Source organism: Podarcis liolepis (assembly GCF_965112155.1).
Source record: "Podarcis liolepis genome assembly, chromosome: 17".
Taxonomy (NCBI): Eukaryota; Metazoa; Chordata; class Lepidosauria; order Squamata; family Lacertidae; genus Podarcis; species Podarcis liolepis.
This window is the reverse complement of record NC_139571.1, coordinates 32715206-32730166: the sequence shown is the minus strand read 5'-3', so window position 1 is coordinate 32730166 and position 14961 is coordinate 32715206. Positions and strand designations below refer to the sequence as shown.

Genomic DNA, 14961 nt, shown 5'->3' with positions numbered 1-14961 from the left:
AGTCATTTCACCTTTGAAGTCAATGAAACAGGTTTGATTCAGACCAGCTGAAGATCTGATTCCAATGTTCAGGAAATGTCTCTGTCTGCTTTGGAAAACTAAATCCAGCATTCAACACCTGCAGCCTTCCAGATGGTAATTATTAAGGATCTCATGGGTGTTTCTCCCCCTGCTTCAAGATTAGTAACATAATAAACTAATAGTTTTCCTTCAGGCCAGTGTGCATATTGTGACTTCTTAGCACATAGACACCACCTTTAAGTTCAACAACTGTCATGTGTGGTTCAGTGTCCATGTTCAGTGGTTAACTGCATATATTGGTTAGTTTTATCAAGACCATAACAGCTCCCTTTTCATATATGCATGGTGAAATGGAGAAAATCTCATTTAGTTGCTTAACTCGTTTATTTGGTTGCATGTTGATATGGGAATCTCATTTATTTGCTTAGCAGCTTACTAGGTGAAGATACCCTCAGAAACAAGAAGTTCTGAGGTACTGAAACGAAAATAAGGTAGGCACCAGACAAACCTCCTTGAGGAGAGAATTCCACCACTTGGGATAACAATGCCAAGAAGGCCATCCACTAAAAACTTTAATGTATGGGTGTGTACTTCTTAACTCTTAAAAAAATGAACTAGGTATATGGTTGCATTGCTTAGAAACTGAACTTTTACTTCTCTAGAAAAAGCATGCAAGCTAAACCTGTCTGATTCATCAGCTCAATTATCTCATTATTTTTGTGGATCTGGGCCTTGGATTTTTGGCAACGGATCCTAGCAACCCTGAGCTGTGCAGACCTATTGTACCTGTAAATTCTTGTGTAGCGTCTAGAGCTGTGACATCTGGCATATATCCCCACCCTCTTTTCTGGTTTATACACTCATTCACTCATTTCACTCCTGGCAATGAGTTTTCAACAGGGGACATAGTTTTGACTGAACAAAGGCTGGAGGGCTGGCAACGTTGGCTCCACCTACTGACTCACTCCCACTCATGCTGAGTCTGAGACACAGGCAAAGGACTTTTTAACTCCCTCTCTCATGCTATGAACAGCAAAAGCTTGCCTGTAGGACAGGGGCCCCCAACTGTTTCTGGACTACACCTCCTAATACCCCTGGCCATTGGCCATGTTGGCTGGGACTGAAAGAAGTTGGGGCCCCACAATAACTGGAAGGTCACAGGCTCCTCAACCCAGAGGTAGGAAGAGAGTTGGAGACCCTGGTGCCCTCCAGAAGTTACCTAGGCATCCCCATGTCTGTATCTCTTGCTTTGTATATGGGAAACAGCTGGGGTACACAAAGGGTGTTGGTGATTCTGCTCCTTTCAAAGGCTCTCTTGATGCAAGAAATGGGATTAAAGAACCTCTGTGCCTCAACCTCAGAAAAAGTGTCAGAGCTACATGAGAGTGTGCAGAGGCAATGCTATTCCGGTGAAGTCAGAAGGGAAGTGTGTGTGTGTGTGTGTGTGTGTGTGTGTGTGTGTGTGTTATGCAGCCAGACTCCCAGCTGAGATTTGATGCGTGTCATGATTGCAAAATATATAGCGCTTGTTTCACTAATCCCATCCTTTCTTCCTAATCTTGTATCCGAGAGCTGACCAGACTTAGGCTCTTTGTACATACATACATACCATACATACATACGTACATACATACATACATACCATGACTTCCTGCAAAGAATCCTGGGTACTGTAGTTTACTCCTCACAGAGCTACAATTTCCAGCACCCTTAAATTACCATTCCCAGAATTCCTTGGGCGAAGTCATGTGCTTTAGATGCACGGCCTGTATGCAACCCCGATACACTCTTTCCTAGAAGTCAGTCCCACTGAACTCGACAGGGCTTAGCTCTGAACAGATGTGCGAAGGAATGCACTGTTAAATTCACTTAGCTTCAGCAAGTTTTGTACACTATAATGCCTTCAGGCTATACCCTGGAATACTGCTCCTCATGCCAGACTTAGGGGTTATAGTGCCAGTTCCATTTATAACAGTTACTAAAAGCCCTGGTATAATATAGTAGAATTTTGTCCTGCTAGGTTACCTTGACCCTATCAGTGGACAAGTTCCAAAGATCCAGGTAGGACAGAAATATTAGCGAGCCAGCTATAGGTTGGGTGTGGCCAAGTAAGTTAGTATCTGCTTATAGCAGGCATAGGCAAACTGGGACCTCCAGAGGTTTTGGGACTACAACTCCCATGATCCCTAGCTAACAGGACCAGTGGTCAGGGATGATGGGAATTGTAGTCCCAAAACATATGGAGGGCCGAGTTTGCCTATGCCTGGCTTACAGTAATTGAGGTGCCACACAGTCACCAAACCCAATTTTGTAGTTAGGGCTGGGTAATAGATATATAATCCCAAACTGGTTTGAAGTCCATATCGTGATATCGGTTTCATAATTTCTGACCTGGTAATATGTTGGGAATCATGATGTGTGTGAGTGTGTGCTATGCAAAAATAATGATGCAGGGAAAACTGTGAAACCAGCCAATGCCTGTACATAAAAGGTAAAGGGACCCCTGATCATTAGGTCCAGTCGTGACTGACTCTGGGGTTGCAGCGCTCATCTCGCTTTATTGGCCGAGGGAGCTGGCGTACAGCTTCCTGGTCATGTGGCCAGCATGACTAAGCTGCTTCTGGCGAACCAGAGCAGCACACAGAAATGCCGTTTACCTTCCCGCTGGAGTGGTACCTATTTATCTACTTGTGCTTTCGAACTAACTGCTAGGTTGGCAGGAGCAGGGACCGAGCAACGGGAGCTCACCCCGTCACAGGGATTCGACCCGCCAACTTTTGATCAGCAAGCCCTAGGCTCTGTGGTTTACCCCACAGCGCCACCCGCATCCCATGCCTGTACATAGCTCCATCCTTATTTCAGACACTGTGATATATCAGCATATTTTGGTGTTTAGCTGGTGATATATCACAGCGCTGAAAACCATATATCTGCCAGACCTAGTTGTCATACCACTGAGATTTGGAATGTGTGCAATTAGATAACAAACTGGCATTTTTTAATATAAGGGAGCAACCAAAGTGAAGAAAAACACATTTCTCTAATCAGTGTTATATCCACTTTTTATGTAAGGAAGTGGGTTAGTGCATCCTCTGACGCTTGTTCTCAATGAACCTAATAAACTGGGAACCCTCTGCTTAAATGTCTCTTATGAGTAACAAGAGATACTGAGAATAGGCAAATTTTTGCTGGGTATTTGTGGACATCTAAACATGCTGTTGCACATGAGTCGTATAATTGCTCATAATGTAAACAATTATACTCAAATTCTAGTTTGCAAGAGGATTGCGCCAGAACAGGCCAAGATGGGTTGCTTGTCAGTCACTGGTGAAACAACTTGTATTCATGCTAGTCATTACCAGCGGCTGACTCACCGTAGCAGATTTGAAATCCCCTAAGGATAGTAATTCTGGAAAGAACAGTCACTTCCTATCCAATAGAGTAGCAGACATATTTTATGTTATCATTTTAATTGTCATAGATCCTGAGGGGTGGAGGGAAACATTCATGAACTAATAGCGATATATACAGTTATTCAGATCTGTAGGAAACCGCTCCAAAGAACCCAGGGTCAAAGCAGGTGATTCATTAAATGTGTGGGTTGCATTTAAATATTCCTTTGTCTTGTCCCCTAATTTTATTTCCTTTTAAAAATAACAGTGGAGGGGAAGGAAGGTGATCAGCATTTGACCATGAAATGTGTGTGTGTGGGGGGGGGGATTTAACACTTTCCCACCTACACTGTGCTTTCAATGAAAATCACCCACCCCACCCTCCCAACTGCAAAAGAAATATGGCAGTGGGTAACCCTGAAACAGGACGCAGGTGGCGCTGTGGGTTAAACCACAGAGCCTAGGACTTGCCGATCAGAAGGTCGCGGTTCGAATTCCTGCGACGGGGTGAGCTCCTGTTGCTCGGTCCCTGCTCCTGCCAACCTAGCAGTTCAAAAGCACGTCAAAGTGCAAGTAGATAAATAGGTACTGCTCCGTCAGGAAGGTAAGCGGCATTTCCGTGAGCTGCTCTGGTTTGCCAGAAGCAGCTTACTCATGCTGGCCACATGACCTGGAAGCTGTACACCGGCTCCCTTGGCCAATAGAGCGAGATGAGCGCTACAACCCCAGAGTCGGTCACGACTGGACCTAATGGTCAGGGGTCCCTTTACCTTTACCTTTAACCCTGAAACAAGATTATGAAGGAACAAGGGTCCGGGAGCTTGAAGCTACATGGCTAAGCTTCTGGAAAAAAAGAAAATATTAAACGTCTGCTGTGAATGGATGTACCAGTGGAAAGGTGCAAATGAAGCATTAAACATAAATTTTAAAAAGCTCTGATAACACACTATCCTGGTGAGATGGCTTCTCTATTACATGCAAAACCCTAACAGAGAATCAGATCTCCTATGAAAGATTTATCACGACAAAAAATAATTATGTGAGGGACGCGTTGCAGCCACTTTCTGGTTGTGCTTCAGGAGTCCATTCAGGAGATGCATATACACCTTAACTATTTAGAATTTTCTGAGATGTTCCAAGGGGTGTGGTGGTATCTTATTTTTAGGCAGGGATGCTGACTTGAATAGCAATCCCAGCCATGTCTGCTTAGAAGCAAGTCTCACAGTTAAGAAGGCTTCGGATTGCAGCTTTAGCCATTATTAGAGGGAAGTGAAAGACCTCTATTCAAGAGCAATCACTGGAGGATTTGCACATCTTTAATGGAGAAAAAGCTTTTTCATGGCAGAAGTTGGAAATAAGGAATGCTATGACATAAGACACTATTTAAGGGCTAGTGACAATTGTTCAGGATATGTCACAAGCTGAGAGTCTATATAACTGCCTGGCCCTATGTGCATTCATTCAGTATCAACTCCTTATGCATTGGCTGGGCCTTACACTCAAGTAAGAGTGTGCAGGTCTGCAGCCTAAATTTAGGCTTTGGGTCTTAAGGAATGTATACACGAGAGTCTGGAGAACTCGGCCAGAGGCCAACTTCTCAAAACACTTTGTCACTGCAGGCTGCACTCGTGTTTCAAACATTCATTTCAACAAGGCTTGCACCAGAGAATTCCCCACAGCACTGTGGGAAAGGTATCTACAATCTCGAGATGTCATGCACTTGGGCCTCTTGGGTGCTCAAGTGCAAGAAATGAAAAGCAAATATAAAACAAAGGGCTCAGAAGGCATCCTTGCTTGTTTCTAACTATTGAATTTCAACAATGCTCAGGAGTTGCCGTATTATGTGGCCAGGATTTAGAACACCAGAAGTATAAAGGGCTGCCCTTAAGAGTTTCTATTACTGCTGCGTACATTTGAGAAAGTTACAGTTTCGTTCTCTATAATTACTCTTCCAGGCCCAGGAACTGTTGAAAATACTACAGTTTAAGAACAATTGCTTTCTTAGTCCACATGTAACTTACAGGCAAAATAACCACCCAAGAGCAACATAAAAATAGTTTTGGCAAATATGTAATGGGCTCATGAGAAAAATTACACTTACACTTATTTGTGGAAAAACAATGTGGGAAATCTGGACTTTTATAAAAGCGAGGCGGGGGGAGAGGAGTGGTGTTTAGGGACATTGAGGCAAGAACACAAAACGAGTAGTATTGTGTCGGGATGGTGTTAAAGAAAACATTCCTCAACTAAAGATGACATTTAAAGCAATTATTTGAAGGAAACTCTCGCTGGGTATAATTAAGCAACTCTGCACCATCTACATTGTGAAAGGTAACTGTAATAATTATATTTCTACTGCTCCTAACCATTCATTTTGGACTGGCGCAACATGGCTTTATTTTTTCCTATAACCCATTTCACCTCCCACACCTATTAAAAATACCATGTTTATGGGTCTTTGGAGTGCTTGCAAGGAAATCCAAATTTCTGATTTTGCTGCTGAATGGCTTTAGAGTTTCAGCTCAGAGGAGGTGCGACTCACTTGTGCATGGTATTGCATGCATGAGCACAATTCTTGGGTTGGGGGTGGACATGAATTGGGCTTACATTAGATGTGCATTGACACACGGTTGATGTACACAGGCAGAAATACAGGGTGGAGGAACCAGATGTTACTGCACACTTAAGCTATGACAGAAAGCAACAGCTCCCAGTCTCTTCATACTCTCCCCACTGTTGCATATAATGACTCATAATGTATGGCATGATGTGATAGATATCACAGAGTTGGAGGTGGCCTTGAGGACCAAGTTAGGGCATTCTCAAAAGATGGATGATCGGCCTTTGTTTCAATAATTCTGGTGAGGGAAAGCCGCTTCCCAGGTAATTTATTTCATTGTAGAACTGTACTAACTACTAAATATTTCTCCTAACCTTCAACAGAAATCTATCCTCTTGTACCTTAAGACCATTAGCCCTGTCCCCTTTTCCAGTATCATAGGACAGGAATTTACATTTCCTGAAGCAACCACTGATTATGTTCTTTGCATCCAAAATGCCAGTAACCTCACACACATTAGCTGTTAAAGGATTCTCTAGTCACGAGGGAAACTAGCATCTCAAAACCTGTTTTTGGGTGTCCATCATTTAGTTTGGCTGTTGCCAGTTTCACCCTTCCTGCTATTTGGCTTTTGTCTGTTTAAAGTTGGCTATATTACAAGTTGGTCGTTCTAGCTTGTATAAATTTTGTTAGTTGTATTTCTGTTTTATCAAGGCTTAGATCACATGGCTGTTATCTTAATCATATGGTATGCTGTGTACATTTAGTAGAAGAACAGTAAATAAATAAGGAAGTATCACTATCATCTCCAACGGCAGCTGGTAATCTGCATCTGGAAGCTCAAGGATGACATGGATGCGATCATCATCTCATGTTCTTCGTTCCAGCATTCAGAGGTACAATGCCTATGAATATTGTAGGGTCTCAGGCCCACCCTCCTAAGTTGTCAGTTGACAAGAAAAAAAATAGCCTGGCCTGCTCTTGAGCCTTTAACTTGGGCCCCTGTATCTTCTCACCATGAGCCCAAAAGGGATGCTTCAGGCCTTTATCTGACCTTCAGGACTTTCTCCTGACCCTGCCTCCTCCCCACTCTGCACCCCTCATCAACCCAGCTCTGTGCCTAGAGTGCTTTACCCTACCTGGAAAGGGTCTTGAACTGTGGCAATGCTTATTGCTTGCCTGAATGGAGGCTAGAGGATGAGTGGGTATACACACGTGTATAGAAACCTCTGCTATTGCATGACTGGAATATAGCTCATTTCATAAAGGTAGCCTTCAAACCATTGCTCCTCCCACTTTAGCTTCTGGCCATGCCCATTTTTATATCAGGTTAAACCCAGCACTAGCATGAAGCCACTAGAAGGTTGTCCATGAGGGCTCCGCAGCCATGCTTTCAGCTTGATTTCAGGTGATGCTGATCACAGAATGGGGTTAATAAATATGAACATTTGATGACGTCTGGATTTTATGCTGCTGTTAAAGGCAAAGTTTCAAGGACTATTTCATAGCTGTCTATATCAACCATAAAGTGATATGGAAGTGTATGAAACAAGTGTGTATCTGGCATCAAATGTTCAACACTTTATTTACAACCCAATTTTGAATGTGAGATAGAAGGGGAGGAGATATTCCAGAACTATTGAAAAAGGTTTTTGAAAATGCGGAGTAAAAGGAAGGCACTCCATGGCATTTGTGTCTCAGAATCTCTCAAACGGTGACAGCCTCTGAATATATATGATGTTTATATAAGAACAAAGTCAAAACCCTTTTTCAAAACATTTTACTTACATATGCAAAAATAGTGCCGCCTAACTGTCTGGTGGTTGACCAAAATAAACAATTTGCCCTAATAAAACTGAAGTCTTGCACATCTCTTTAACAATCTGCAAATAAATCTTTCATAGGTGAGGTTAGAGGTTTCTCATAAAGAGCCACTGATTCATAACTACCACTGCACCATTCCCTTAAAAAAAAGAAAAGAAAGAGGACCTCTCCTTTTACTTCTTGCTGCCAGGATCTCAGTAGTTTTCTCACCTAGAGCTTTCTCCAGCCACTCGCTGTAGCTTGCAGAGGACTTCGTTGATAATAGCTACTTGGCTACCCCATATAGCAACATCAGCCAATCAGAGGTGATTAATGGAATGTGGACCTCACCAAATTTATGGCCAGCAGCTGCCACTTAGTCTCTGGGGCCAGCAAATGGTAGTTCTTAGAAAGTCCATAGCTCGGTGGTACAGCACAAGAGCTTAATCCCAAATTCAATCTCCAGTTAAAAAAGATTTCAGGCAACACAGCATGAAAATACTGTCCGGTGCAATCTCAGTCAAATGGAGTAATGCCAAACCAGATGGACCAATGACCTGACTCAGTTAAAGGCAGCTTCATCTGGCTTCTGCTAGCAGTTGCCTACCCAGTTCAGTTCCCTAGGGAAACCTTCTTACCCTTACATAGCCTGACTGAAAACAAAAGAACCTCAAAAAGCTTGCCTCTGTGGTCACCTGGACGTGAACATTCCTTGTCATAGAGAATGAATGAAGTGAATGTATCTGCATACCTTCCCATTTGATTTGTACCTGTGTGAGAGAGCCAGTGTGGTGTAGTGGTTAAGAGTGGTAGACTTGTAATCTGGGGAACCGGGTCCGCATCTCCACTCCTCCACATGCAGCTGCTGGGTGACCTTGGGCTAGTCACACTTCTTTGAAGTTCCGCAGCCCCACTCACCTTACAGAGTGTTTGTTGTGGGGGAGGAAGGGAAAGGAGAATGTTAGCTGCTTTGAGACCCCTTTGGGTGGTGATAAAGTGGGATATCAAATCCAAACTCTTCTTCTTCTTCTTCTTCTGCTTACCTGATGGGAAAATATGGCTTGTATGGTTTGAAGCCTGTGCTTAAGCCAGCTATTAAGTACTACTTTTCAAGGATACTAACATTTATTGCACACTCACGTAGTGCTAATGGACTATTAAATACATATTTACTAGGAATTAAAAACTAATTTGTCCTCATTAGCTTTTCAAGAACGCAAACAGTATTGAAGGTGCCTAATGTGTTCACAAATTAACCAAGACTGACAGGGCAATCCTATATTCAAGTAATTCCCTCTGAGACGCTATGGGATTTTTCAGAAGCCTCATTACACTAGCAGAATACCCAAGCCATGACAAGTATGCTGAACTCCACCAATATGCTGGTGGAAGATGTTCTGCTGGTGTAGCTGTTCCACTGGCATATCTTGACAGGCAGAACAGCCAGAGAAGGGTTGAGTCATGGGCATGATGAAGACAGTACAGGAGAGGAGAACTCATAAGCCATACTCATATTCTGTGCTTCCCCATATCACATTTATGCTCATTTTGATAGGGGACCTGGTGCAAGGAATCTCATTTCCATTGGTTGCAATGGGAGAGGGGAAATTAGAAAATAGCTGCCCCTGTCAGTATGACCACCCTGCCCATTTGATCACAACAAAGCATAGGATATAGTGTAGCTTAGCACCCAATCACAGCACTCCACCACAAGCCTATAAACCCCACGTAGGAAGTGAAAAACTCTAATGATAAGGCAGGACTCTGGCACACCTAAAGAGCTCTGAATGGGGGACTCTGGTGGCTAGGAACAATGAAGAATGGGCACTCTGCATAAAAAGAGAGCAGTTTTGTCGGATTGTATGAATGAACTATATGAATCGCCAGAATGACTGGATGCATGAGCAGAAACCACATTCATTAACAGAACTGTGTGCAAAACAAAAATGTAAATGTAGTTGTTACGGTAATTAAAATTTAAATTAAAGCTAATTAACTGGTCGTGATGGTGATGCTGCTGCTGAACAGTCCGAGTCCATATTCACCAAAGGCAAAGGGTCTCACGCCTCTGAAGATTCGAAAACACTTCCATGTTAATTCCTAGGGAAAACGCTGTCTTGGAATGTGGAATAGTGACTGAGCTGGGGAAAACTACTGACTAATTCTTGGAAGCCTCTGTAGAGTCATAGTCCTGGTGTATTGAAAAACGAAATTCATGGCTTCCATAGGGACTCTGAACCATCCGAAATAATGGGACCAAATTCACCAAATGGTCAGTTCCCATGATCTGTGTATAAATGATTGATAGTCTGTAATAACGTCCTGCAGGGCCAGCCCAAGGCATGTTTGCTGAGGCAAAGGACAGGACAGTGCCCACTCTCCATCCATGTACTGAAGATAACTGAGAGGCAGCTGACTCTTACTTCAGCAATGGGATACCATCCTCAACCACATCCTGTGAAGCAGTTTTGGTTTAGGGGGTTCAGGACAGGACATGTTGCATATACATCTCTGTTCTTCTGAAGAGGAGAATGGCTAAGGCGATCAGGAGGAACAGCCTAGTGTCTGTTATATTAAGCAGTTGCTTCACTCTGCCTACTGGTAGGACCTGATGAAGAATTTTATTATTATTATTATATAAAAAACAACATTTTTCTTTGCCTTCCTGAATTTGATCTGGATATGTGCCCATGGAACGCTCTATGCAACAGATTCACATCTGATCTCGAAGGATTCTCTTCTAACAGCTGGTATGTGTTTCATCTCTCTGACATAGCAGATTGGGGCATCATGGATATATTCACAAGCAAACAGCAGCCAAATGACACCGTAACTGTGTCACTGTGACACAGTTTGAAATAGTAATTCACTGTTAAAACCAACGTTCAAAACGCATTTCATAACCTAATCAAAAGAGCACTTTTATGAACATTTATAAAGGAAGTACTGACGGGTAACTTTAAAACTGTCAGGTTCAAACAAGAGATTACAAGTGCACAATAATTTGCAGTTTCAGAGTCTGCTTCTGAATTCTTCCACCTACTGCAGGAATTCATTCATCCCATATGTACGTAGGAAGATTAAAAAAAAAAAAAACATAAGCTTATTTTGTAATCAAAATAACACCAAGAGCAGTTTCTTTAAAAACAAAAACAAAAAACCACTGAGAGTCTTGAAGATTATTGATGAGCCATGAGATTTCACTGTTCATTTTAAAGGCGTAGTATAACAAAGGGGACGATAAATTTTAGGTTTTAGTCCTTAGGGGTTTTTTTGTCCAGTATATAAAAATGTCTCCTTTATCTGTCGACATTTCAAAAACATATACAATAATAAATGATTTACTCCATAAAGATTAATGGGATTTCACTGTTGGCTGAGACCTGAAGCCACCAATGCAGAAACTGTTCCCACACCCAATAATTTGCAAGGGGAAAGTGGCCAGTGGAAGGGAAGGCTTAACCCATTCTGTAGCCACTGATTTTCCTCTGGCAATGCCCACCTTCTCCAAGGCCATTCCTACACCTCTCAACACACCTACATAAACACAGTCCTCTGCCAAGCTTACTTCTGTTCTAGCTGAGGGAGGAATCCGCTGGTAGAAGGGAGTTTGTAACCCGTTCTTCCATCTACTCTCTGGCACCCATCTTGATTTTTTTGAAGATTCAAGCTTTGTCGCACCATACCCAAATGCTATATTGTCTTTTCTAGTTGTGGATATCACCTCCATTGCATCACTCACCATTGTTTAGTCTGTTCATCGGTGAGCAATGAGATGTGGTTTTCCAGTATGTACTAAACTGGCACGGCGCCAACGATTTTGTTCTGCGCTGTCATAGGCTGGAAATGCCCCCAGCAGAGGTGAGTTAAACTGTGCCTTAGACCCCAATTATTTCAGAGCAGGGCAGAATGCCTCAATGCAGCCAGATCATGCTCCATCTGCTCCTAATCCATGGGGATAGGGCATTTATTTCAAGGATGTTCAGAAAGCGACCACAAGAATAAAGCTGTGTTTCAGTTCCTTCCTTTCCTTGTAGGAGCAGCTGTTGTAGCTTCTCACAAGGAATGACGTTCTTTGCCCCAATCACTTGGCTGCAGCAATGTTTGAAGGTAATAATGATGATGATAATTATTATTAAGCACCTAAGTAAAAAGTACACACTGTACACACAGCATGTGCAAAAAAAAAAGTTGTATGTTAACTGTTTAAGGGAAGTTTTAAAATAAATGAAAGCAGTGAAATTATTCAAGAAAGAGAACTGTCAACACTGAAAGGAAAAAAGTGTGTAAATTAATCTGCAAGCAAGTATTACAGAGGGAAAGAATAATCTAAAACATTTTTTTTAAGTTGCCTCTTAAAACAACAACAGTGGAGGATGAGCAAGAGAAGCCTGAATTTCTAACAGGTCATGAATTCAATAGTTATAATACAGCCCAAGAAAAAGATCAATGGAGAGATAATGAGAGAGAGAAACAATTTGTTGGAAAGTTGAAAAAATGTATGCCTTTTCAGCCAAATTTCTAAGAGGAACAGGAAGTCCTAAATATTATTAGTTTATTAATAACCGTGTTTCCTCCTATAAGGGTCTGATGACTTCTGTTTCAGTGTATCTGAAGAAGTGTGCGTGCACACGAAAGCTTATACCTAAAACTCAGTTGGTCTCTAAGGTCTACTTTATAATTTTTAAATTCTTTTAGAAGGATTCTTTTAAAGACTTTCTTAGATCATATAACTTTTTTTTGAAGACTTGATTCTTTTAAGGCAGTTCTTAGGTTTTTAAGAAGAGTCTTTTTAACTATCTTTTTAAAGAATTGTTTTAATTTATTTTGACTAAGGCAGACCAACAGGGCTAGCTACTTGAATCGTGTTTCCTTCTGCCTTCACTGTGCATTTTGCTTCTTATCAATGTTCCAATATATCTTGAAAAGGAAGGTGAAAAGTGCGTTAGCCCCACGTGAGATGCTTGGTAAATGTGTGCTCAGGCAGCATTACACCATAGTAAAGAATGAAAAATGTTTCATAATCACAACAATTTCATTTGTTTTGTTGTAATTAAAGTCCAGTACATTTCTCTGTGTAGTTTTGCACAACTCTGTTAATGAACTACTTGAATACGGTACACTCTATTTCTCAGTCCTGGACCTTCAACTGATAAATACACATGATCAGGCAAAAGGTGACTTCTTCCAGAACATAAAATTCTATACAGTGATGAGAAGGAACACTGAACCATTCTTCTCATGTTCAGAAGCTGAAATATATTAATTCCTATTATGTTCATCCCAGGAAGCATAGCACCAAGACTGGGCTAAAAGTAAATATTTTCTACCAGAACATGACAAAACTGTATCTGACAAGTTGAACTTTGGAGGGAGTTTTCGGATAATTCAGTGAGAGCATGTGGGTGCATGGAATTCTCTGCTCATTCCTTTACTGAATGCTCAAATATTCCCTCGCCCCCCCCAAAAAAAATTCACCAGATTTTCTCATATTTCCTCTTTGCCTGAGGACCAAATTACACATGATGCTCAGTAGCATGAAATTTCCCCTTCTGGGACTTTATCCTTCCTGCCACTCCAGCCCAATCCAGTTGTAGAAGGGATTCTTAGCCCTTTGATAGTTTTCCTAAAGAAAATTTGCCTCTTCTCAGCCTGCTCCCCAGCCCCACCAGAATAAAACACACATTTCTCCTTTGCAGAGGAGCTTCATGGGTTTGTTTGCTTGTTTTAGGGGGAAAGTCCTGGAGCGGTAAAGGTTAAAATCCCTTCCCCTTATTGGTTTTTCATTCTAAATTGCACTCTTCACAGCTGCATTTGGTTGTCGTTGTTTTTTAAAGAAGGCATCCTACAATTAATACTCATCCCCAACTTCTCCTGATTTTAGCTGATTTATGGCTTTGCACGAACAATAATTTGACGCCATCGCAAAAGGTATGGGGGCCAGGCCCCCTCTGCTCCACTTGTAATTTGAGCACTGGAGCACATGCAGAAAGATCGTGTGTCAGTCCCCAGCCAGGTACATGGGATGGCCTTGATATACTGCTGTCACTCAGAGCAGGCAATTGTGGCTTCAGAGACATCAGGGATGTGACACAGTATAGGGCCATTTGTTTTGCTCTTGTTTTTTGTTTGGCTTTAAACAAATCTGCTCAACTGGCCAGAGCATGGGGTCGATATTAAGAGGAAGAAGTAGGAGGTATATCTATCTATCTATCTATCTATCTATCTATCTATCTATCTATCTATCTATCATCTATCTATCTATATCTATCTATCTATATCTATCTATCTATCATCTATCTATCTATCTATCTATATCTATCTATCTATCATCTATCTATCATCTATCTATCTATCTATCTATCTATCTATCTATCTATCTATCTATCTATCTATCATCCATCATCTATCATCTATCTATCATGTTTTTCTCCAGCTTTTCTCCAGATAATACAGGGCACCCGCCACCTTTATGAAACTGTGACACACAGTGATGCTGTGAGTTGGTTGGGCTGAGAGACAGCAAGTGACCCATGACTTCACAGTGAGTTTCATGGCTGAGCAGAGATGTTGAGCAACATCTCCCCGGCCTGAGTGGAACACTGAATCCACCATGCCACACCTGCTCTTGGTCAAGCAGGAGGTAGGAGATAGGAGAGATCAAGACAAGACAGGAACAGAAAAGCCAGAAGGTAGAAGAAGGGACAAAAATACAGGGGTGGGGGAAGGGATAAATGCTGCAATAGGATAATGGCAGGTGGGGAAAACAAGGCACATGCGTAGAGTGTAGGGACCTATTTTGTTTAGAGCAAAGCGATCTCAAGCAGCTGGAGTGTTTTATCTGCCTTTGGGCATTTGAGACCTTACAGTTCATGTTTCCAAGCTGTTCTTGGCAGTCCTAAAGGAATGGCAATTCTTCACTGTAAATTAAATAATAATAATAACAATATTGTCACAAAATATACAGTCAGAAACTGGTGCTTTAAGAAAAGGCAGCTAGCAAAATGGAGTTTGTTGCCAGAAACATGACTCTTCTTTTCAAAGATATGGATTTGTCCCACAAACTAGAAAACGGGGAATAAAATCTTCACATAACTGTGATCTAGTTGGCGTGTTTCATTATGGGGGAAGCACTACTGGAAAAGTTAATACAAAATGTGGAATCAGGTCAGTTTTAAAGACAAA

At 41.8% G+C, this 14961-nt stretch overlaps 1 protein-coding gene across 12 annotated transcripts in view; it reads right to left on the bottom strand.

The window, feature by feature from the left end:
* NRG1 (neuregulin 1) overlaps positions 1 to 14961 on the bottom strand; it is a 493798-nt gene that overhangs the window by 224931 nt on the left and 253906 nt on the right. The window contains exon 4 of one of the 12 annotated variants that reach the window (XM_083481448.1): positions 12635 to 12696. The exons of the other annotated variants lie outside the window; for them this stretch is intronic. Coding sequence (XP_083337574.1) covers positions 12635 to 12668 — 34 coding nt within the window. The 5' untranslated portion in view covers positions 12669 to 12696. The remainder of the gene's footprint in view (positions 1 to 12634; positions 12697 to 14961) is intronic. 12 annotated transcript variants of the gene reach the window in all.